Genomic DNA, 25,597 nt, shown 5'->3' with positions numbered 1-25,597 from the left:
AACGTGGAGCAGAGCACTAACCTTATCAAGGCAATATAGATGGCATACTTGACATCAATGGTTTTCTGTTTGTTAAAGTCACTGTCGTTTGAGTGTTTGTCATTCCCACTGTGAGAGATGGAGGTTTTGTTTATTAGTAGCATTTATCTGTTCCTGATGAAATGATCATGTGAGAATCCTCCTAGAGCTCATGGTAAAAGTGTTTTACGCTTTGAGTTCAACCACTTCTAGCACACAAAGTCAAAGATGATGTCATACCTCGTGACCGCAGCAGTAAACGTCACATTTTGGCCCAGTGAACTTTCTTTATTAATACTGTATGTAATCTCAAACACAACCTAGAATTTGAATGAAAAAGCCAGAATGAGACAAAATTTTGGACTAATTAACGTTGTTGTAATTCATATGTCACCGTAACATAACGTAACCAATGAAAGTTGCTCTGGATAAGAGTGTTTAACTACTTTGAGTTTAGTCAAGTCAGTAAATGAATGTATATATAAATACGAGTAGAGCTGGACAGTTAATAGTATTTTAATGGTGATCACGATTTCTGCTTCTCTTGATAAAGTAAGCATAATTGTTGTGATATTGGCCCATTGGTTTTTTTCCTGATTTTTTGGGGGTCATTTCCATTATCTTGTATCAGTAAGAAGCCTCCAAGAGCTTTCATACTTGGGGTTGCCAGATGTCAAGAGTTTAAATCCCTCAATCAGAGCTTTCCTCTTAAATCTATAAATTATCCAGCATGTGTTTTACTTAATCTTCCCAATTTGAAAACCATGCGCTGATGATCTGAAAATACAGGCAAACATGTTTCATGAGTCAGCGATCTCCATTGTGATATTCTGCTGGAATTAATGAATGAAGTATCATACTGCCCATCTGTGATTAAATCTGTGAGAAAAACTTCTCAGAGACTAATTATAATAAACCCAAGCATGACTATAAAATAAACCCTGTCAATGACTTGACGTTCTCTTGATTTGTGCTTACATGAAAGTGCAATAATTCTCATGAAATGTAAACAGAAATGTCTCAAATGAGAACAATTGTGATTAATAATTTTTGAGCAAAATAATGATTTTCAGTTTAACCATTAACATGCATTCCTCCACATGAGCAGATGTTCGTGTCAGGGGTGTGATTATTGACCTGAGTGTTTCCCTTGAGGATGGGTTTACTGATCTGGCAGGTGGTTTCTCCCAGTGTAACTCCTCGCTCAGCATCCAGAGACACACACTCCACTCTGCCCTGCTCATACAGAACATTTATCATACATATAATACATATATTATATATACTATTATATATGCATATATTATCATCTCAACATACATACATGTAAAAAACATGCATCTTTCTAACATTCCATTCGTTACATGGTTTGAAAATATTTGTTAAATAAACATTAACACTCCATATTTTTAATGTGGCTCTGTAATTTTAAGTTTTGTTTAAAAATGTATTGCATCTTCAGTGTTTTATAGCTATTTTGCTTTAGAAATAGCATTTTTATCATTATTAACTATTATCAGTTTCAGCATATGTGTTTACCTGTTTAGATGTGAATCTCCTGTAGGAAAGTCCAAAGGGGTATTTGAGGGTGAAGAGAGTGTTGTATGAGTTTTCTCCTTTGTTCTCTGCAAACACTGTCACATTGAGCTCCTGCATTATCCCAACCTCTATGTTTGTAGATCTGGATCAAAGAGAGAAATGTAAATACTTTCATAAGCATCAAGATGGTGCGGAATTATTAATTATTAACTTCACTTCAGAAACAGAGCAAATGGTTTGCTCACCCAGAGAAATTGAAATCCATTCGGAGGTCATCAATACATACATTATCAGTTCCACAGTTTATCTCAAAATCCAGCTTTAAAACAAAGTGAATGCACAGAAAAATTCATGAATTGTACATGTGATAAAGTTCTGGTAATTTCTGCTCTTAATACACATGAACTCTTACATTGTGGTCTGAGGTGGTCTTTATCTCTGGCAGCAGTACTGGTCTCAAATTTTCCATACTTCCTAATGGAAGACCCTCAAATGTGAATGTTATCTGATTGACCAATGGATTAAGAGCATCTTCTGAACAAGCCTTATGGAAACAAGAATTAATAAGTGATGTTAATAACAAAACACTTTACGATTAAACTTGGGTCACTCTTGTTATGCATTTGATTCTTGAAATGTCCCCATCATATTTCTTGAAATGTTGAATGTAAAATTAAACTCAACATTTGTAGTTTTTATCAGTTAAAGCTACACTGTGATTTTTACCCCCATCTAGCGGTGAAATTGTATATGACTACCCAGTGAAAATTAGTTTCTGTTCCTCTCAATTCCGAGAGCGTTTTAACTCCTACGGTGGCCGTATTATTCCAAGATTAACATGGCTTCCAGTTATCACTTCGTCCATGACAATAATACGTCTAAAATGAATAAAACTACAGGACAGATGTCAGGAGGTAAACGTCACCCTTGGAATCGGCTATCCCAGCATAATCAGATTAGGCTAACGTTACAATGTGTACAAAGTAAAAGCAATTAAAAATAACTAAAATTTACAGTGGCCTTTTTTATATAGCTTAAAAAATTGCACCTTTAAAACTATTCATTACCTGTGATCTGTCGCAGCACAGATTTATGTTACAAGGTAAACAATACTTTTTCACCATTGACGCAAGGATGAAGTTATACTAGAGGTCGTTCTGGCGTTATGCACAACCATGCTATGGTTAGACAAGCAACTATAAAACTTCGAATTTACACAAATGAATTACAACAGGCTGAATTACCTGTCGAGAAGAAAGCAGGCAACCTCGGCGTCCGTTTTAAAATATTTTCTCCTCATGAGCTCTTTCCATCTGGGAAAAGTTACTCCAATATTGACTATGGTCTTGCTGATTTGTCTGTCGCGTTGACGTTTTAATTCTCTCGTTCAAATGTGAGTACGCACGCACGCACACACACCACACTATCTTTCAAATCTGCCGGCACTCGCGAGTCGCGAGTAATCTCCCCCTCGCATTCGTCAGGTGTCACTGTGAAAAACGCAAAAGGCGAAGCTTGAATTTACAGGCATGTCCCTCTTTGGCTAATGTAGTTTCAAGATGGAGGGGCAACATGGCGACCGGCATATTATACGCTGATTTCACGCAGCCGCCATTTTCAAATCGAAAGCGAGGCTCCGGTGGGAAGAAAACCGGAAGTGTCGCCTTTAATCACAGGAGAGTCGTGAATGCGATGGCGTATTGTTGTGTTTAATGATGTTATGTCAATTCTAAAACTGTACATACATTTCTTTCATACTTTAGACTATATACAGTGAAATTCATTTATAAATAATTTTTTTTTAATATAATTCAGAAAGTAAAAAAAGAAGCAGGAATGAACTATATACATATCCTATATTGGATATTAACATCCAAAAGTGTAAATCGCGGCAGCAGCTTCAGGTTGGTAGTCCAAAGGCATTGTTGTTTATCTTTACTTCCGGGGTTTTTCCCACCGGAGCCTCGCTTTCGATTTCAAAATGGCGGCTGCGTGAAATCAGCGTATTCTCTGGGCATACGAACCCCTCACCCGTATGTACTTTCAATGGCAGATTATAAACTTAAGAGAATACTTTATTACTTGAAAGAAGTAAATATACATTAATGGGCACATATATTTTTGAAAGAACTAAGTGTTTTTTGCTAAGAATCAACTAAAAAAGTTACACAGTGTAGCTTTAAGTAGACAATATATTGATTAATGGTTCTTTATTTCCATCATATCAGGTTACATACTGTTTAACATCCTGTTATTGTTCTTGCTGCATGTGTAAATAATCAAGTTATAATTTACAGTTTGTGGTGTTTAAATGTTTTTATTTGGAATTCCAGCAGAAGAACAGTTTTTTTAATGCAAACACATAAAAGTTACATTATAACATTATACATTATATATACATTAATCAGATTCACTGAAAATCTACTCATAAATGCAAAACAAAAATGACATTTGATGCTTACCTCTATAAAAAAAGGATGACTTTTGCATACTTCCTGCAACCCAACCTTCATCACATCACTGAGGAGACGGTTTTTGGCAGAGAAGTATGCACGATATTTAAGTCGCTTGGAATCCAGCATTATGGTGTAACTAATATTTGCAGCCAAACCTAGAAAAAACGTGTTTGATCATAAAAGCCAAAAAATATGTGTACTTGTGATGTAAGAACACAAAAATTATGTAATTATATTATGTATAAACCTGTTATGCTATGTTTGTATCCGCTCATGATGAAGCACACAGTCAGGCTGTTTTTCAGTGGATTTGTGCAGTCTGATTGGTCACCCGTTGGTATTTTGGTTGGGTTGTAAGTTACTTTGGTTTCCAAGAACATGATGGGTCTGGACCTGAATGATCCAAATATATGAATGATTCACATATGAACACATATGAATGATTATGGCTGAAACACTGTACTTGTATATATTTTAGTTATTTATAAAAGACCTGAGAAGCAGAACTGCTCCCTTGGACCCAACAGCAATGTCAGGAAGGTTGTCTCGAGTCTGGTCTAGAGAAGACTGACTCAATGAAATCCCAAAGAACCACAAACCTGGTTGCACAGATGATCCAGCAATCCTCTGTTTCATTCAAGAAGTAATTAAACATATAACAAAAATATAGAGAGTCTATGAAGTGAGTCAAGGAAAAGTAATGCAAGAAAGGTGAACCACGATGCTGAATAAATGATGACAAGAGTTCATTTTTATGTGAACTATCACTTTAAACTGCCACCGACCCACATATTTTTCACCTGTGAGTATTTGGAAATGATCCCTCCATCTATCCCATTGAATATGTAGATGCTGCCATGTCCATCCTCCTCTAAAGGAGCTCCAACCAGCACATCCATGAAACCATCACCATCCAGATCTGCTGGACTGGCCAGAGAAGAGCCAAACCGACCCCTCTGACCTGCCATGCCCACCAGTGTATCCGAAAAAATTAGGTTTGCCTATGGAGATATAACAGAGAGAGGAGAAACAGGGTTCAACACACACAAATGTACATTTGCTCAATCTTGCTTGATGAACTCTTTAAAAAAAAATTAATCTCCAAACAAATCACTGACCTGACGCGTGAAGATGTAAACAAACACTAAGCCCTCTCGGTCAGACTCTAGGTACATTGGTGCCGATACCAAAAGTAGGTCTGTAATGGAATCCCTGTTCAAATCCACCACACACACCTCAGCTCCAAAATATGAGCCAATCTGAGGCTGAGAAAAGAGAAGTTTGAACTTTAAAATGATCTGTACTCTCTGCTGACTGTATGTTTCGAGCCTTCTTGTTGTAACTTCATTACATCAACAATTGGTTCTATATGAATATGTATAGGGGCTTTCGCACCGGATAGTTCTAGGAACTAGCCACCAGGGTGATTCCCCGAGAACTAATGGTTCCACTAAGAACATTTTCCTGGTTGCATTCGCACCGCCAGTAGGAACTCCAAAGTGATGTAAGCAGTGTTTGTAGGCCTGTCACAATAACAAATTTTTCTGGACGATAAATTGTCCAAGAAATTATTGCGATAAACGATAATATTGTCGTTCTGAGACCATTTTCATCTAATATAATGATAATGGCATAATAATGCAGGTACACCTTTTAAAGATCTATAAACTTTTATTTCTAAAGAATATTAAACATTGAAAACGGAAAACATTTTAAATATCCACAAAAAATGAACAAAACAACCAAAAACAATAAAAGCAATGGACTCTCAGTGTCTGTTAACAAAAAAAATCACTTGAATAAATACCAAAAAAAAAAAACAATAAATGGATGTAAACAAAATTGCACTTAAAAAAAAAATTAAACATTAGGCTCAGACATAAATAGTGATACATCCCATAACAGGCAAAACTGCCAGTTAGGACCTTTGTAAACCACTTAAAAAAAGCCTCAACAGGCCATATCACACCATTTTGCACTGTCCTCCTGTTACTTTGTCGACTAAATGCCCGAGTGATTGTGTATACTGTCTGGAAGACGGAGACGCACTTTATTGCGTGTATGCTACGCACTGAAAATACTTGGTTAGGATTAGGGGTGAGGAGTGCGTGCGTATTACACGCCATAAAATCGCGTATCATATGCACGCAAAAAACTATTTTTGGCGTATAAATGGCACGAGAAATAACATTCGTGGTATAGATACGCATTTTCATGAGATCGGGCTCGCTGTCGCGTTTGGCTTTGAAACCAATTCCATCTTTTTCTTTTTTTTCTTCCTCTAACTCACAACTAGCGTCTTCTCTCTCTCCCGGCAGTCGCCGCAAGCAGTCCCGCCGGCGCTTTCCCATACAAAGACCATGTGACTGACAAGCGCCGCGCGCCGCCTCCCCACACAAAGACCATGCAACTGACAAGAGAGTTCACACCTCATATACGCGAAGGAACCGAGAGTGGTCATCCAGTCTCTTTGGTAGAGAGAGAGAGAGACGAGGAAAACAAACAAGCATGCAAATGGAATTATCGCGGCCGGAAAAATTATCGAGCTCATTTTTTTTATCGTGCGATTAATTGATTTATTGACTATCGCGACAGGCCTAAGTTGTTGTGACTTTAGGATGCTTTCACACTTGGTTCGATTGCCTGTTCCGAACCCGAGTTTGATTGCTCCCCCCCTCCCCCCAAAGCGACATTTAAGCAACATTCCAATGTTGTGCATAAGTTAATTTAGCAATTTTAGCAAATGATATTGGTTTTATGTATGGTTTTGACACAAAAAAATGCAAGTTAACAACCTTGGGAGAGTCCAGTAGCAGTTTATATTGATTGGATCCGAGTTGTGATACAAAAACTTGTCCTTTATGCTTGTATCTCGGAGCTCCTAGAATAGCAAAGCTGGTGCTTGACATTGCAATAGCCATCGAATAACCTTCAGACAAAATGCAATAGTTCAATAATATGTTTATTCTTAGTTGTATTTGCTGAATAGAATAAAATGTCTGTAAATTCACATACTGTATCTATCTATGTTTGAGTGTTTAAAAAAAAAAGCCTCACCTAGATAGCTTTCATGCTCACTGCCTGTTAGAAAGGAGTAGTCTGGCAAATATTCCTGATATCCACCTTTCCACTGGAAAGCTCCCACGGCACTCAGTAACAAACTTCCCTAAACAAAGCAAAGCAAAGCAAAACTGTCCTGGATTTGGATACACAGAGAACATCTCAAGAAACCCCATAACTCTCTCTTTATTTAATGATGAACAATTTGTGAGCATAAAAAAAAAAAAGATTAAGGGTTACAATGTTGACTTTGGGGTCATACATATAACCATACGATCATTCACATGGTCGGTAGAGTTTAATGTTAAAGAGCAATTTTGCATATTTATTTACAGATGGTGTGAAAGCTGAGCTGAATCCATCCTGTGCAAACTCCATTCTGGAGGAATCACCTGAAGTCTGGGTTCCTGCGACAAATCAACAGAAGTTACTAAAATTAATCATCTAATTCAAAGTCATTTACAGCTTTTAGGAAATATCTATTCAGTTATTACAACAACAACTAAATAAATAAATAAATAAATAAAAATAATAATAATATTATATATATATATATATATATATATATATATGTGTGTGTGTGTGTGTGTGTGTGTGTATAGCAGAAATACAAATTCATTCTTAATTTTCTACCTTCAATGGCAATAATGTTTTCTTCCAGCTTTTGAAGAATAGTATTCAGTGCATTAAAGTCTGTCACTTTGAACACATGATTAACATCTGGATCAGAAGCAATTGTATTCAACTCATTTCTTGCACTGGGATCATTAAAAGCCCCACCAACCTAGGAACAAAAATATTGTTTCCTTTAAAAAGAAATGATGCGACAAAGCATATTAAGAGTAATAAATGGATACAGACACACACACACACACACACACACACACACACACACACACACACACACACACACACACATCCCAAAGCATTTATTAGTTTTAAGCTATAAGTAAATTAATGCTGCTCAGAAATGGCCACATAAAATTCGCAACAACTTTCAGGTTTAAACCTATAACCTTTTGCAACATTTAAGAATTTGACTAGACAAAATTAAACATTTAAGGATCCATAAAAACATTTGAGGATGTAAGAGATTTAAACGACATAATATGTGAAGAAAAAGCATACCCCGATCGCGTATCGTATTATTTTCTTTGCCTCTGCCTGTGATGCTGCATCGCTCAATAAGTTCCTGTCATGTGACACTCCATCAGTAATAACAAGCAAGATTTTATTTGCTGATGGCCTTGACCCTCCACTTGGAGTAAATAGCTCATTCCTGGTATTTGAAAAGAAATTTAGAAGAGATCAAGTAACCCACATAAATACCCTAAAGCGGTATCGCAATACATTAATAACTACTCATAACTTCAACTAACAACATCATAGCAACACAGCATAGTATTGTGGTTTACTTTACCCTTTTTGTTTCCCCAGAAAATGTAAAAGATAATGTAAAAAAAAAAAAAACACATCTTAACTTCTAAACTGCACATATAAGCTTTGTCATTTTTATGAAATGGGCCACCCTAAATACAATGATTCAGATTTATATAGTAACAAACAAGTCTTACACAAGTTTTTTGATGGCTGCTGCAGTGTAAGTGGCACCTTGAAAGTATGGTATATTTGCCACCTTAGATTCCCATGCGCTGTCTTTGAGTCCATTGAAATTGTAGTGAATAGTACAACCGTTGGAGTACTGTGCTAAGGCAAACTGTAAACCAACAAGTCTTATTATGTGCTCTATAACGGCATTCAGTTATATATATATATTATTTATTTATGTATTAGGGAAAAGATAATTACAAATGGAAAGACAAATGCAGGTCTTTCCCTTTTTTTAAAACACTGGCTGCAGTTAGTATCAAAAATCCCTGAAGTGATATGTAAGGCTATTCCTACCTGTCCATCCTGATTAGTAAAACGCTTGATCATGTTTATCACAAAATCCTTCATCGTTATAAAATTGTAATTCGTCACACTCCCAGATCCATCTAACAGAAATGCAATGTCAAACTGACCAGGACAGTCTGTAAATGAAGAAAAGCAGAATAGTGTATATATAGGCCAGTTAAAACTGCAGTTACATCAAAAGAGAAGAAACCTCTTTGACTGGGGGGAAAAAAACCTTTCGGTGATCATCATATTTACCTCTTAGAGAGCTCGGTATTGGTGGTTTAAACGCATTGTTTTCACTGATGAAGCACATGCCATTGAAGGTGGTCACTGATACACATTTCTTTGGAATGGTTGGGCCACAAATCTGAATGAGAAGGAATTTAAACATGGATTTTACCTTATTTTAAAGGAATACCAAATCAAAAGTCACTTTTATTGCTCTTGTCAAAATCTGTTTAGTTGTTGAGACAGGATAATAAATAAAACATACATGCCTCAAAAATAAATCAAATAAATTATATCAAATAAAATTCACTAATTATATATATATACACAGAAAACAATGTTGTTTTTCTTTAATATTTATCATTAAACAAGTAGTTCTCTACTCACATTGTGTCTTTTAACATTTATAATCTCTTTTATTAATTTAGAGTAGTTTTACAGAGCATTTCTCTTGGCTTTTTATGTTCTTTAGGCATTTGCATGTGTGAAATAGTTACAATATGTACTTTATCTGTAACTGATCTTATCAGTGTTCTGAACTACTTACTGCCAGCTTTGAAGACCGTGGATCTTGAACCATGGAAAGTCCGAGAGACATGTTGACAGCTTCCGAGGGCACTTGATTAACATACAGACAGTTTGTTCATTTTCATTTACCCTTTAATTGTCACCCCCCCCCCCTTTTTTTTTTTGAATAGACATGAAAATGCACATTTCATATTTAAATGGTTGTAATTAAAGCATGCTTTGTAGTATAGACGTAAAATTGGTCTTGTTTTAAAGAAGACATTTGGCAGATTTTTGTTGAAGTGAAATAAATTAAGAAAGTGAAATAGAAAAAAAGTTATAGAAGTTTGAGTTTATGAAAATATACAATGTAAAAAATTTAATTATTCATATTTTATATAAAATATATATTTTTTCAAACCTGGGCGACTCTAAAACTGCAAAAAAATCAAAGCCAAAAATCTGAAGAAGTTGTGTTTCAAATTTTAGGTTGATATCTCAAAAAATGAGCTTTCAGTGAGATTTTGTTTGGGCGCAGTACCAAACATTTTCACTAGGTGACAACCAGACTCCATTACTGCCCATATAAGGGCGCCTCCATTTCCATAAGTGTTTTGAGTGATCTGAACCATTAATTCCACAATTTTCATACAATTTATGAAGTAGATATTCTATTCAGAAGTAGTATGGGAAGTTTGACAGATTTTGAAATGAATTCAACCTCTAAGAAACACATAAAAATAACACGTATGTGCGCTATAGCTCGCTGCCACATCACAAATGGTGAATCTATTATTTTTTTCTTTATATTTAAAACATTTTCATATCTTTTTTTCTAAAATAATTGAATGGATGATATCTTTTGAACTCTTGGCATGAAAACAAACTGAGGTTTCAACCATTCTTTCATGATTTGTCATGTTCATTGCTATTTCAAAATAAAGGTCTGAACATGCATATGAATATGAAAATATTCTTGTTGCAAATTGATCAATTACAGCTCCTCTATAATATATTTTGAAAATCATTCACCAAATATGAAAACTAGAGTTTGTAAGCTTTCAAATGATATATAGTTTGTCAAGATTAGTTTATGTTTAGTATAGGATATTACTGTTTTAAATATGTAATGATTTTGGGCCCACCGGTGGGCCGGTGACACTAAATGGAATATGTTACACTTTGGTGTCCCCCCCAAAAAAAACATTTGAAATGCATGCATTGAAGTTCAAATCCTGTTTTTTTTTTTTTTTTTTTTTTTTTGTAACACTTTACAATTAGGTTTTGTTTGTTAACATTAGTTAACTACATTAGGTAACATGAACAATGAACAATACTTATACAGTATTTATTAATCTTAGTTAATGTTAATTTTAAAATTTCAAAACTATACTATACTATAATGTATTTACTAATAAATAATTACAATTTATTTTTCTTTAATGTATAGTAAACCTCGCTTAGTCGCTTTGAATTTAGAATGTTTATTTAATGATAATCGCTAGAAAATACAAATCAGAGTTTTAAATTGCATGTCCTAAATTTTGGTAACAATGTAATAGGAAATAAAACAGCTGATATAATATTTACTATAACCTTCTAAGGTTGATAATTTTCTGAAAGTTAAGCACCAATGATCTTTTGTTGAAAAAGAGAACAACGCTCATATACAGTATTACCCTAGACCCTACTGTAGTATATACTGTAGTATATACCCTACTGGAAAGTAGCAAATTATATTTCAATTAGAACAAAACCCCAAATACCATCAATCATCAATGATGAGCAGGTTCCTTGTGTGACAGCACAGTTGTAAATCAATCCTCTTCGATCTCGATTGATTTGAATTAAAGGATCACTCACGATCAGACTATAAGAAAACAAAAGGTAAGAATGTGTTATAATCAACTATAGAGGAAACATCATTAAAGCCCATGTTGCAGGTTTTTTGTTTTTTTTCTTTTTTCAAAATTAATATAACCTTGTATGAAAATACCATATGAAAAGTAAATGCAGGATTAAAAATTGTTTTGCAAGACATAAGGGCTCAAATTTAATAGAAAACGTGACAGTTTCCTTGACCGTGTTGAAAAATCGTTTTTTTTTCACGATCGCGTCATATGACGTCACATGAGGTAGTCGTTTGCAGGTCTGCGTTCGCTCAGTGCAGAGATAGGTTGGTGTTCAGTTGGAGCGGTCATGATTCAGTGTGTTTTCGGTGCTTATTGTATTTCAATTAATCATCATCGTGGTAAATGATTGTGAATTATGGCCTGTCAGGACATCGAGTCCACAGGTTTCCGAATAAGAATAAGGACGGTGTGATCTTCCATGCCTGTGTGCGTTTTGTGCAGGGTAAGAGATGGGACTTCACTTCTGCTTCTGCTTTGAATAACGCGGTAGTGTGTAGCGTTCACTATAGACCGGATGATTATAATCCCGGCGATATGTGCACACTGTCCCGGCTCCTTCATTGGGTCACCCGGTGACGGTCCGCCGTCAGCATGTGGTTCGGCCGTCAGTGGGAAACATGACGCTCACGGATCCGTCAGAGATAACTTATTGTACATCTGTTTTAGAAAATGTCAAGTCAAGTCAAGTCAAGTTTATTTATATAGCGCTTTTCACAACATAGGTTGTATCAAAGCAGCTTCACAGTAATAAAACAATACATCAATGTTTGTTTCTAGTGGAACGTCCACGTTTGGTAATGCTGATCAATAGTATCGTTGATTGATTAATTAAATTAAATATTCCCAAATATCCCCAACTGAGCAAGCCAAAGGCAACAGTGGCAAGGAACCGAAAAACTCCATCAGGTGACCTAATGGAGAAAAAAAAACCTTGGGAGAACCCAGGCTCAGTCAGTCAGGGGCCAGTTCTCCTCTGGCGTTTATGAACTAGAGACCGGATTTAACTGTAAGATTAAAAGTATTATATGAATGCCTGGCTGAAGAGATGCGTCTTTAATCTAGTTTTAAACTGGGAGAGCGAGTCTGAGCAACGAACAGTATCAGGAAGGCTATTCCAGAGTTTTGGAGCTAAATGTGAAAATGCTCTCCCTCCTTTGGTGGATCTGGATATCCTAGGTATGACCAAAAGCCTCGAATTTACTGACCTTAAAGAGCGCAATGGATTATAGGGTGATAGAAGATCGGTTAAATAAACTGGAGCTAAGCCGTTTAGGGCTTTATAAGTCAGTAGCAATACCTTGTAATTAATACGGGACTTTATAGGTAACCAATGTAGTGATGATAAAATTGGAGTTATATGATCATATTTTCTTGATCTAGTTAGAACTCTAGCGGCGGCATTTTGGACTAACTGTAGCTTGTTTATTGAGGATGCAGGACAACCAGCCAATAAAGCATTACAGTAATCTAGTCTCGAGGTCATGAATGCATGAACTAACTTTTCTGCATCAGAAACAGATAGCATATTACGTAGCTTAGCAATGTTTCTAAGGTGGCAAAAGGCTGTTCTTGTAACATATGAAATATGATTTTCAAAAGACAGGTTGCAGTCTAATATAACACCCAGGTCTTTTACTGTAGAGGATGAAGTAACAGGACATCCTACGATGTTAAAGTTGTATTGTAAGAGGTTTTGTGGGTGGTTTTTTGAACCGATGATTAGTACCTCTGTCTTGTCTGGATTTAATAAAAGAAAATTGCGCGTCATCCAATCTTTTATATCTTTAACACACTCTGTCAATTTGGATAATTTAGCGTTTTCATCCGGCCGTGATGAAATATAGATTTGAGTGTCATCAGCATAACAATGGAAACTAATTCCATGTTTCCTTATAATATTTCCAAGTGGCAGCATATATATTGAGAATAATAGAGGGCCTAACACAGATCCCTGCGGCACTCCATAGTTTACTGGAGTTATGATCGATTTTTCTCCATTTAAATAAACAAAATGGTAGCGGTCAGATAAATACGATCTAAACCAGCTTAGTGCTTGTCCTTGAACACCAGTATAATTTTGTAGTCGATCTAAGAGTATTGTATGATCTATAGTATCGAACGCAGCACTAAGATCAAGTAAAACTAGTATTGAGATACAGCCTTGGTCAGAAGATAAAAGTAAATCATTTGTAATTTTAACAAGCGCAGTTTCAGTGCTATGATGCGGCCTGAATCCAGACTGAAACTTTTCATAGATGTCATTTTCTTGCAAGAAAGAGCCCAGTTGAGCGGACACAGCTTTTTCTAGTATTTTAGACATAAAAGGTAGATTTGAAATGGGTCTATAATTTGCTAGATTATGTGGATCTAATTGTGGTTTCTTAATGAGAGGTTTTATAACTGCCAGTTTAAATGTTCTTGGAACATAACCTAATGATAAAGACGAGTTAATAATATTGAGGAGAGGCTCCTCCACTATAGGTAACACTTCTTTCAAAAGTTTAGTTGGTATAGGATCTAGTAAACATGTTGTTGTTTTAGATGAAGTGATAAGTTTATTTAACTCTTTTTGTTCTATAGTTGTAAAGCATTGTAATTGTTCTTGCGGGGTGATAATTGAGGCTGAATTATAAGACGCAATTGAGGATTGAACGTTTACAATTGTGGTTCTGATGTTTTCTATTTTCTCAGTGAAGAACTTCATGAAATCATTACTACTTAACTGGAACGGAATATTTTGTTCAGGAGACATCTGTTTATTTGTTAGTCTAGCCACAGTGTTAAATAAGAACCTAGGATTGTTTTGGTTGTTTTCTATTAGTTTGCGGAGATGCTCAGCCCTGGCCTCTTTTAGGGCCTTTTTGTAACGTGACATACTGTCACTGTCAAAATGTGCCTTGTCTTAATTTAATTCATTAACATATCCTACATAAACTTGTAATGTAATGCATTTATGTAGTCTGCAGCCGACACTTATTATTATTATTATAAATATTATTTAATTATTATAAATATTATGTTCTATAATTCATTTTCAATCTGTACAAACCGACTTTAATGTTTGTGTTGGCTGTTTCTACATAAAGTTTTTATACAGTAAGACAGTTGTGATTGTGATCATTTTTTTTATTCATCGTCACCAAATGGGTCAATTCAAAGCCTTTATAAAGTCCCTCTTCCTCTGGAAACTGTCTCCTAATGGCTGACACACACAACACATGCAGGTAAGGGTCTAAATATTAGCTTTGCTATTGCCTGATACATGATGATAATAATCTGTACAATTGTGATCGGAGCATAGTGTTATAGGCTGCATATCGTCGGCTAACGTGAATACATCTATAAGCTAACACTGTTCTCTCGCCCTGTTCTCCTCACACCACAACTCACCGTTGTTCTGTCTAACCCTGGCCTGTCCTGCTCACTTGGCTTTATATCAGGCTCATGATTATATGATATCATCATATATATCAATTATATGAATTATATATATCATACGAGTAAACGTTGATTTAGGCTACAATTCCCCCAGCTTTCCGAGCTGTCATTGCGATCCATTGTTTTCTATTGTTTACTTTGACCGCTCTCCCTCATGTTACGTCACTTCCGGTTAGGCGGTTTTCAAATGCGGAAGTAGAATTTTCTCACAAAAGCGACTCCAGAAGCCTAAATAGCGTTTTATAAGTATATGTTTTTATTTAAATCTAGTTCCTACTAGGGCTGTACTCAACCAAAGAAAATCTTGGTCGACTGAAGTCCTGAAGTTTTCGACTAAAAATCGACTAAAATCGACTAAAAATGACGTTAGAAAAAAAACGTTAAATTAATTAGCTGCGCACTGTGCGCAGTACTTGGTAGCCTTGTTGTCCGCCTAAATGAATTATAAATAAACATAAAAAACTAGTAGGCTATTTGCAGTATTAAATCGTTTTTGACGTAATTAATTTGCACTGAAATGAGTCTGACACACGAGTCTGTCGGCTCTGACAGCGTTGCATCACGTGCACCTGCGCAATATCATATATGATTTCCGAAAATAGTACTATGTTGTCAACTAGTGATATCATGACAAGAACTTTTGAGGAATATGTAACATAATTTAGACAACTGTTTCTGTCATATGTATTATAATAACTGACAGACACTATAATTTCAGCCACTCTGTGCAGCTCGCATGGGCTGAGCTCAGCTTCGCGGCTGAGACACGAATAGACTATTAACTTAAAGCTTTTACTCTTAAACACAAAAGGCACGTCCACTTTAATAAAAAAATAATATTTATTAAACAAACCAGATCAAGTAATATTCAACAAACCTTCTACCCAGCAAACACATTTACGTTGTGGCAACGTCTGTGGCACATTGCATTTCTGCTATGGCAACGTCGCTGGCTACGTGCTGGCAACATTGTAACAACGTAGAATTGTAAGACGCAACAGGGCTGTAGCAACGTTGTTGCGCGACATTCAGCAACTGAGAGAGGACGTTCTGGCAATATTTTTATATGCTGCTATCATAGCATTTTGTTAGATAGTTATATACTTTTTATCGTTTATTTTTTATCTATATTATTATTTAATGGGGCTATCAACACCTGCAAGTGGACACTTTGAAGAGTAAAAATGACAGAAGGTTTCGTTAATTCAACTTTATTAAAACTGCATATGGTAATCAAATTGCACTTCCAAAAATACATTTGTGAAAAAAAAAAAAATAAATAAATAAACGAATATACAAATTTATTTTAAGTATAATAAATAAAACATAAAAAGCAAGAGCAGATCAGAACATTTAATGAACCAAACCGGGTCTGTATGGCAGACAGTAGCCGAAAGCCGGACGATATGGAGCAAAGAAACGAATGAGACTAAATAGCGGAAAAATCAAATGAAAAACTAAACAGTGCAAGCGAGGCTACATTAATCACATTAGAAATTAAAGTTGTAGGTTGTGTTTGATAGCTGAGGTAGGCTAAATTAAACGCAATACTCACGTATCCTTGCTCGATGAAGAACGAGACAACACAATGGGCCCAACAGGTGGTTGGAATTTAAAAGGCTGATTTTCCCGCTTCAGGGCAGTGACGAGTACATTATGTCGTCCAGTGGTTGTCCAGACACCGTCGGCACAACCTTAAGCAATGGCCCTGAACGGTAGTTCAATGTCAACATTGTGACAACGCTGTAACAACCTTCACCACACAACGTAGTTATAGCAACCTTTTGGCCATGTTGTTAAAACGTTGTTAGAAGGTTGGGTACGTTGCGCCAACGTTCTGTGTTTGCTGGGTAGTAGCCTACTTTCTTCAATTTGTCCGTCTTCTCTGGTGAGTTGGGCTAATCCAAAAGAAGTGAAAACAAGGGGGGTGTTCTGAAGACACCCCCATTAGCAATTAGTGCTTTCCACCTGATGAAATGAACGCGGCAAAACTGATGAAATGAAGGCGGCAAAAAATCGACCAATCAGAATTTTGGTCGAGCCAGAACGTATCGACCAAATAATCGACTAATCGACTGGGAGAATACAGAACCTAGTTCCTACATTATTTTTCTATACATTGGCTCACTGGGTACTCTAACCTGCAACGTGGGCTTTAATTGAATTGTAAAGAACTAAGTTCCCATAAAGGGAATGTACATGTATAGGCCTACTGCAGTCGACCGTGAATTTAGGTTAGATTGCCAATTAGTTATAGATCAATTATATAATAGTTTAGCAATACATTTGATTGTTCTATTTAACTCTTTACTTATATTTTACCCGTTCATATTAGGAAGCTATGTTGCTCAGAGGTCCTCACGCCTTGTTTAACGTGGGTCTCACGATCACAAACTTGCCAGCATCGGTCACCAAACAGAGGTAATTGCTTTATACCTGAGATCGGTCGCATTCACGCTTACACAATCAAAGATACTTTGGTATAGCCCCCATGGAATTGCATACACTTGAATTTAACGTAACGTTTACTACAGTAGAGGTATGGCCACTACTACAGATACAGTTGGTACTCAACCAGAATAATACTTTTACCGCCACGGTAAATTGCGGGTATGTATTTGCAGCCTCTTACCGCTAAGAGGCACTACAATCACAGACTTTGCAAAGTGTCAGTTTATTCTCTATATTGCGTAAACTGCTGCCGCGCCGCTGCTCATTGAGAGCGATTGAAAGCTGGTAGCAGATCAATTCAAATGAATCATTTAATGAATTCATAATCACAATACTGAAATTACTGAAATTAAATTGAATACATTTAATAATGAAAACATTTTCAACATAAAACATTGCAATAGAAAAAATATTAGGCTACATCAATGAGGCTTTGCAAGAGCATAAGACGTTATCTTAACAGCAATCAGACGATAGCTCTGTGGTCAACGCAACAACATGAACCTCGCAGAGCTTCAAGCGATCCGAGATCGAATCTCAGTGTAGCCGACAGCGTTTGTTTTACTGTTCTTGATGCTTAAATATGTAACTGTTTATAAAAGTCAAGCGTTTTGTTTAAATATCAATTGTAGGCTGCACTACAACATACATTTTCTACATTCCAGTAGAGCCTCTGCACAGACGACAAAACTTATGAAGGAAGATTGTCAGCCGATCGCACCAGAAAATGAAGATTATGAAGCTCGTCTTTAATCTGCTAAATTATTGTTTTGTGAATCATTCACGAAATTGAGATGACTGACAGTGATACCCGGCCATAGCAACGGAAGACATTTTTCAAAACAGATTGAAAAAAGAGAAGACTTTCAATACAGGATTGCTTAAAAAAATAAAAATGTAAGAGAACACTAAAATTAATTAAGTTTGAAACCCCATCGAACATTTCAAGGTATAAATAAAGTGTCGGGACAGTTTATTTATTTAAAACAGTGTTGCATTGAGTTTAGAGTTTATTCCCTTTGCTTCCAAAATAAGAAACACAGAATCTTATTCTTGTGACATTTTAAATTTGTATTGCCAAAGAAATTGCAGCTAAGTTAAACAATTAAAACGGTACAAAACGAAAAAAGTTCAAAGCAAGATGAATTAAGAACAGACGTTTTTCTTTGCCTCTCTCTCGTGCTGGATCTCTTTTTAGCAAGTTTCTTTTGTCTCCCTCACTGCGCGCACCGGGTCTCTCTCGAAATTAAACATTTCAGGGTAAAAACACATCATACAGCTGATAATAGGCCTACTGTATATGTCGCTGCGTGTCATCCACACAAATCACGAAAGAAAAAACTAACAAATAGACATTGGTGCTTCAAAGACACAGCATGCCTTGCTGAATTCACCTTACAATAAAACGAGGTTGATTGTGAATAAAAGCGCTCTGTATCTGCTGCTCACTCCTATTCTTTCATGGCATGAATGCGTTTCATCAACAGTTCATGTTTAGATAATGCCAGATTGTTAACAATCATACACATTACTCACACACTCTAAAACTCTACAAAACCAGTTGAAACAACTGGATTGAACACTTAAATTGAAATTGTGCGTGAAAAACCTTTAAATACAATAAACAAAACTACAATATTTATAATTTAATAAGATATAGGGCCTACATTTGGACACATCGAGAGATGTATCCTTAAAATAATTTTGCCTTTGCCTGCTCATCAGGCTGGCTATCCGACACTCTCCATATGAAAGACGGAACATTAACACCTATTGTCTTGCACCCCCACGATAAAGCAACTGAACTGCCTTCTCCAAACCCCCCACAGGCTATCTGAGTCTGAGACTGACTTAAAACAAAGAGAAGTTGCAATACACACTTAAATCGCTATTCTAGACATTAGCATTAGGCTATTAAAGTGTTGATGATGAAGGAATTAAATAATTTAGGCTACATGTATATTTCTGTCATAAATGCTTATTACTAAACATTATACGAAGAGTTCAGATGCAAAAGCCTCTAAGTGCCATCTGAAATGTTCTTCTAGAATGATCATTTTTATCAAGCTTGTGTATTTAAGTTCAGTAATTTCACTTAATTGGCAATGAAGATTACCTATTAATTGTCATTTAAGTGAAATTACTGAACTTAAATATACAAGCCTGATAAAAATGAGCATTCTAGAAGAAAATTTCAGATGGCACTTAGAGGCTTTTGCATCTGAACTCTTCATACATTAACTAAACTAAATACAATCTTCAAACGCATGTTCATTAGTTGTCATGAACAAAATGTTCAACTCAATATTAAATTCCACAGGGATCTTTGAATCCTTACAACCAGGGTGTATGCGATTTGTGAATAAAGTTTTTATTTTATTCAAATAAATCTCGAACCACAGTGCTTTGTGCTGCTGTTAAACTAAATAACATTTATAGAATAATTATGAACTTAAATGAAACAATATTGCAACATTGACAAATACATTTATTTGATCTGTTTTTACAATTTAATTCAGGGCGATTTAACCTACATTTAATTAGAGCGAGATTTTCACCCTTTCCTTGTCCTTTCCTTATTGGGAAGCGCTCACATGATAGCTAAACATGTTTGAGTAGATCCTCTGTACCTCTCAGTTTCATATGGATTACATAATCAGCCTTTAGACATAGCTGATTTCTTATCGTGACTGAGCTGAGTGTCTTTCGGTTAATTTTTGTGACGCGCAGTTCCCGGAGACAGACGACAGACAGACTTTTGAAGTTAGCCTAATATGAATAAAAGTTTAAAGTTTTGAATGATGTAGGCTGCTCTACTCTATGTATGACCAAAAAAAAATACGGAGTAGCCTATTAAGTTTTTAGCTTTTATGAGAAAAATAAATCCAAATGAACGCGCCGCCACGTTTGTCGAACACTAATTCAACATGTCAGGATGAAACCCGACTTTAGAACAATGCATAGCGCCACTCGTCGTGGTGTGCCTTGCATGCATTACGGCCACTGGAACCATGAACTTGTCACGATTCCTGTCCTGTGTTTCCCTTGTCTTGTGTGGACTTTTGTTATTTCCTGTCCTGTGCCGTTTTTCTTGTTTATTAGTCTCCCCAGGTGTTTCTGATTAACCACACCCCCTTGTTATCTTGTTTAGCTTGTTTGCCTGTGTATATATACCTCTGTGCTTCAGTTGTTGTTAGTTGTTGATAGTTGTTGTTGTCGGTCGTTGTAGCTGTTTCCATGTTTCTGTCCTGAGTTCTATGTTCCATTGTTTGCCCTGGTTTTCCTGTTTTGTTTTATTAAATTAAGTGCTTGCATATGGATTCTCTCTCTGCTTCATTCCTGCCTCTTCGTAACAGAACGACCGACCAAAAATAATGAATCCAGCAGCATTAAATGGGAATCTCCAGCCAAGTAGGCGGCCACGCCTGATTCTGCTTCCCAGGATGTCCGTCGCCATGTCGCCTGAGAGTCTCCAGCCAAGAAGGCGGCAACGCTTGATTCTGGTTCCCAGGATGGCCGTCGCCATGTCGCCTAAGAGATCGTCTATGGCAGAGATATCCGCCTTCACACTTCCTGAGCTTCTTTCTATTCCTGATACCGCATCTGTTCCTGAGTTTGAGCCTGTTCCTGAACCTGAGCTTCACGTCAAGTCTGCCGATCCAGAGACTGTTCACGTCACGTCTGCCGATCCAGAGACTGTTCACGTCACGTCTGCCGATCCAGAGACTGTTCACGTCACGTCTGCCGATCCAGAGACTGTTCACGTCACTTCTGCCGATCCAGAGACTGTTCACGTCACCGCCGCCGAGCCAGAGTCTGTGATGGTCCTGTCCAGCTCAAAGCCCTCTTCGCCGCTGGTCCTGTCCAGCCCAGAGCTTCCTTCGCCGCTGGTCCCGTCCAGCCCAGAGCTTCCTTCGCCGCTGGTCCCATCCATCCCAGAGCTTCCTTCGCCGCTGGTCCCGTCCAGCACAGAGACTTTTCCGCCGCTGGTTCTGCCCAGTCCTGAGCCTGTCTCCATCCCAGAACCTCAGCCCTCACCAGAGATGGCCGCCGGCATGCCAGAACCTCAGTCCTCACCAGAGATGGCCACCGACGTGCTTGTTCTTGAGCCGGTGTCTGCTCCAGCCTATAACTCCGTAGCTGTCTCCAAGAAAATTTGGGGGGGGGGGGGGCAGTAGGTCCCGCGATTGGACCATGGAGGCCGCGCCGCCATGGTTGCCTCTTCAGCCAGCTCCGCCCTGGCCGCCTGAAGGGTCGTCTCCGCCCTGGCCGCCTGAAGGGTCATCTTCGCCTGAAGGGTCGTCTCCGCCTGAAGGGTCGTCTCTGCCTGAGGGGTCGTCTCGGCCCTGGCCGCCTGAAGGGTCTTCTCCGCCTGAAGGGTCTTCTCCGCCCTGGTCGCCTGCACTGCCTGCTCCGCCCTGGCCTCCCGTACTACTGCAGTCTCCAGGCCCTCTTCCGCTCCATGGGCCTGGCCCTCCATCCCGCCCCCCGGGTCCGCCTCCGCTCCATCACCCTCCTGAACTATTTCCTGAGGAGCGTCTGGAATCCGCTCCTTAAGTGGGGGGCTATGTCACGATTCCTGTCCTGTGTTTCCCTTGTCTTGTGTGGACTTTTGTTATTTCCTGTCCTGTGCCATGTTTTGTAGTCCTTTGTAGTTTTTCTTGTTTATTAGTCTCCCCAGGTGTTTCTGATTAACCACACCCCCTTGTTATCTTGTTTAGCTTGTTTGCCTGTGTATATATACCTCTGTGCTTCAGTTGTTGTTTGTCGGTCGTTGTAGCTGTTTCCATGTTTCTGTCCTGAGTTCTATGTTCCATTGTTTGCCCTGGTTTTCCTGTTTTGTTTTATTAAATTAAGTGCTTGCATATGGATTCTCTCTCTGCTTCATTCCTGCCTCTTCGTAACAGAACGACCGACCAAAAATAATGAATCCAGCAGCATTAAATGGGAATCTCCAGCCAAGTAGGCGGCCACGCCTGATTCTGCTTCCCAGGATGTCCGTCGCCATGTCGCCTGAGAGTCTCCAGCCAAGAAGGCGGCAACGCTTGATTCTGGTTCCCAGGATGGCCGTCGCCATGTCGCCTAAGAGATCGTCTATGGCAGAGATATCCGCCTTCACACTTCCTGAGCTTCTTTCTATTCCTGATACCGCATCTGTTCCTGAGTTTGAGCCTGTTCCTGAACCTGAGCTTCACGTCAAGTCTGCCGATCCAGAGACTGTTCACGTCACGTCTGCCGATCCAGAGACTGTTCACGTCACGTCTGCCGATCCAGAGACTGTTCACGTCACGTCTGCCGATCCAGAGACTGTTCACGTCACTTCTGCCGATCCAGAGACTGTTCACGTCACCGCCGCCGAGCCAGAGTCTGTGATTGGTCCTGTCCAGCTCAAAGCCCTCTTCGCCGCTGGTCCTGTCCAGCCCAGAGCTTCCTTCGCCGCTGGTCCCGTCCAGCCCAGAGCTTCCTTCGCCGCTGGTCCCATCCATCCCAGAGCTTCCTTCGCCGCTGGTCCCGTCCAGCACAGAGACTTTTCCGCCGCTGGTTCTGCCCAGTCCTGAGCCTGTCTCCATCCCAGAACCTCAGCCCTCACCAGAGATGGCCGCCGGCATGCCAGAACCTCAGTCCTCACCAGAGATGGCCACCGACGTGCTTGTTCTTGAGCCGGTGTCTGCTCCAGCCTATAACTCCGTAGCTGTCTCCAAGAAAATTTGGGGGGGGGGGGAGGCAGTAGGTCCCGCGATTGGACCATGGAGGCCGCGCCGCCATGGTTGCCTCTTCAGCCAGCTCCGCCCTGGCCGCCTGAAGGGTCGTCTCCGCCCTGGCCGCCTGAAGGGTCATCTTCGCCTGAAGGGTCGTCTCCGCCTGAAGGGTCGTCTCTGCCTGAGGGGTCGTCTCCGCCCTGGCCGCCTGAAGGGTCTTCTCCGCCTGAAGGGTCTTCTCCGCCCTGGTCGCCTGCACTGCCTGTTCCGCCCTGGCCTCCCGTACTACTGCAGTCTCCAGGCCCTCTTCCGCTCCATGGGCCTGGCCCTCCATCCCGCCCCCCGGGTCCGCCTCCGCTCCATCACCCTCCTGAACTATTTCCTGAGGAGCGTCTGGAATCCGCTCCTTAAGTGGGGGGCTATGTCACGATTCCTGTCCTGTGTTTCCCTTGTCTTGTGTGGACTTTTGTTATTTCCTGTCCTGTGCCATGTTTTGTAGTCCTTTGTAGTTTTTCTTGTTTATTAGTCTCCCCAGGTGTTTCTGATTAACCACACCCCCTTGTTATCTTGTTTAGCTTGTTTGCCTGTGTATATATACCTCTGTGCTTCAGTTGTTGTTTGTCGGTCGTTGTAGCTGTTTCCATGTTTCTGTCCTGAGTTCTATGTTCCATTGTTTGCCCTGGTTTTCCTGTTTTGTTTTATTAAATTAAGTGCTTGCATATGGATTCTCTCTCTGCTTCATTCCTGCCTCTTCGTAACAGAATTTAACTGAAACGCTGGTTCTGATTTTATTGTTTGTCGTTTAAACGTGCCTGTTGCATATCCTTATTTTATATTTTTAATATGGTCTATTGAAGTAGCATTGATTAGCCTACTGTGGAACTTTTTATTCAATTTTTCTGCCCTAAAAAAATGATATGCTGTTTACCATAGTTGTAGTATTTCATCCTTACTGTTAATTGAAATTAACCCCACTAACATGATGCATGCATTCAAAATGCATGACAAAACAATTGCTGCTGTTTTGCACAATATCCCTTTGCACCACCTGGCGGTCATTTCGCGAATGACTTTGAAATGCGACTGGTTTATTTTTGCTGCGGGTTTGGTTTTGCGGCGGTAATAGGCATTCTGGTTGACTACCTACTGTATAATGGCACATTTCCATTACCAGTACCAGCTTGACTCGACTCGACTCGACTCGACTCACCTCGTCTCGGCTCGCTTTTCGCTCCGTTTTCCATTGCAGATAGTACCTCCACAATAGTACCTGGTCGTCATAGCGACGCCGCAGGAAACTGCCGTGACTTAATCTTCTACGCGACACACACCCGCTACCCACACACACAGGACAATGGAGGAAATCGAGTGTATGCTGTTTTTGGATGTTTTTGTTTTTGCTGTTTTTTATTCAGGATACTCCGTCTGGCGCGTGCAATGATGACGCAGTGAACAGTGACGATTCTCTCTGACCAATCAGCAGTCTGCCGTGTTTTCACGTCACATTTTAGTATCGCCTCAGCTCGCTTAGAACCTCGCCGGAGGTGGTACGAAAAAAAGTACCTGGAAGCAGGTACAGGTACAACTTTTACACAGTGGAAAACCAAAACAAAGGCGAGGCGAGTCCAGCCGAGCCGAGGCGAGCTGGTACTGTGTAGTGGAAAAGCGTCATAAGTCGACCAACATTACTTCTCTCATAATAGCTTTGGATTGGTTTCCCACGTACACATATCTAAAGTAACATTAAATTAAAACAGAGGTAAAACACACCCAGATTTAGGTTGGTCAAGCAGCACTTTTGCTGCCCTAAATAGAAATTCACTTCTTGTCTATGCAAAACATGTACACTTGAATTAGTGCCAAATATTTGTCGTCACTAATCTGACATAAAACTTGCGGTAACACTAATCTGTTTAATCTACTTGGCAAAACAATTTCAGAGTCAGTCGGAATAAAATATAAAGATAATAAATACAAAACATCAAATGCTCTGGAATAAAGAGTGAAGATGCGACATTATAAAAATACATGATGTGGAGTGCCTGCATACACTCCACATCACAGGCTAATCTGAGCTACAAATCGCCACGAGCCTTCTTCAGCATCTCCCTAAATACTCAGACCAAGGCAAAAACCTCTTTTCAAATGTAAACTTGAGTTCACAGTGGGAATTTGCATTAATCACTGTCCCAGACTTACTGGGGACTAGAGTTGGGTACCGAAACCCGGTACTTATATGGAACCGGTACCCAGGTAACGGTATGTAACCGGACCGAATCAAAATGCAGATTTCGGTGCCTCACTTCGGTGCTACTTAAATGCCTCAGCTCGTCAGCTGTCGGTTGAAATATTTGCCATCTGGTTCTCCGAAATGGACGTAAGAAGCATA

General features: G+C 38.9%; 1 protein-coding gene across 2 annotated transcripts in view; it reads right to left on the bottom strand.

Annotated features, from left to right (window-relative positions):
- Positions 1–25,597, bottom strand: part of LOC307147059 (integrin alpha-X-like) — a 47,068-nt gene that overhangs the window by 3,941 nt on the left and 17,530 nt on the right. For both annotated transcript variants that reach the window (XR_013819212.1, XM_079851512.1), the window contains 21 exons: positions 11,474–11,577; positions 9,748–9,818; positions 9,228–9,339; positions 8,979–9,106; positions 8,648–8,790; positions 8,202–8,352; positions 7,707–7,857; positions 7,407–7,480; positions 7,071–7,179; positions 6,809–6,942; positions 5,132–5,278; positions 4,814–5,014; positions 4,507–4,640; positions 4,261–4,406; positions 4,020–4,168; positions 1,970–2,101; positions 1,803–1,876; positions 1,558–1,699; positions 1,156–1,254; positions 259–338; positions 22–108 (listed from right to left, as the gene is read on the bottom strand). Coding sequence is in view for 1 of the 2 variants with exons in the window: in XM_079851512.1 (XP_079707638.1) it covers positions 22–108; positions 259–338; positions 1,156–1,254; positions 1,558–1,699; positions 1,803–1,876; positions 1,970–2,101; positions 4,020–4,168; positions 4,261–4,406; positions 4,507–4,640; positions 4,814–5,014; positions 5,132–5,278; positions 6,809–6,942; positions 7,071–7,179; positions 7,407–7,480; positions 7,707–7,857; positions 8,202–8,352; positions 8,648–8,790; positions 8,979–9,106; positions 9,228–9,339; positions 9,748–9,818; positions 11,474–11,577 (2,568 nt within the window). In the remaining variant the exon portion in view is untranslated. The remainder of the gene's footprint in view (positions 1–21; positions 109–258; positions 339–1,155; positions 1,255–1,557; positions 1,700–1,802; positions 1,877–1,969; positions 2,102–4,019; positions 4,169–4,260; positions 4,407–4,506; positions 4,641–4,813; positions 5,015–5,131; positions 5,279–6,808; positions 6,943–7,070; positions 7,180–7,406; positions 7,481–7,706; positions 7,858–8,201; positions 8,353–8,647; positions 8,791–8,978; positions 9,107–9,227; positions 9,340–9,747; positions 9,819–11,473; positions 11,578–25,597) is intronic.

This window comes from Squalius cephalus (assembly GCF_949319135.1).
Source record: "Squalius cephalus genome assembly, chromosome: 19".
NCBI classification, from domain to species: domain Eukaryota; kingdom Metazoa; phylum Chordata; class Actinopteri; order Cypriniformes; family Leuciscidae; genus Squalius; species Squalius cephalus.
Note: the sequence above shows the minus strand (reverse complement) of the source record. Positions and strands in the feature narration are given on the sequence as shown.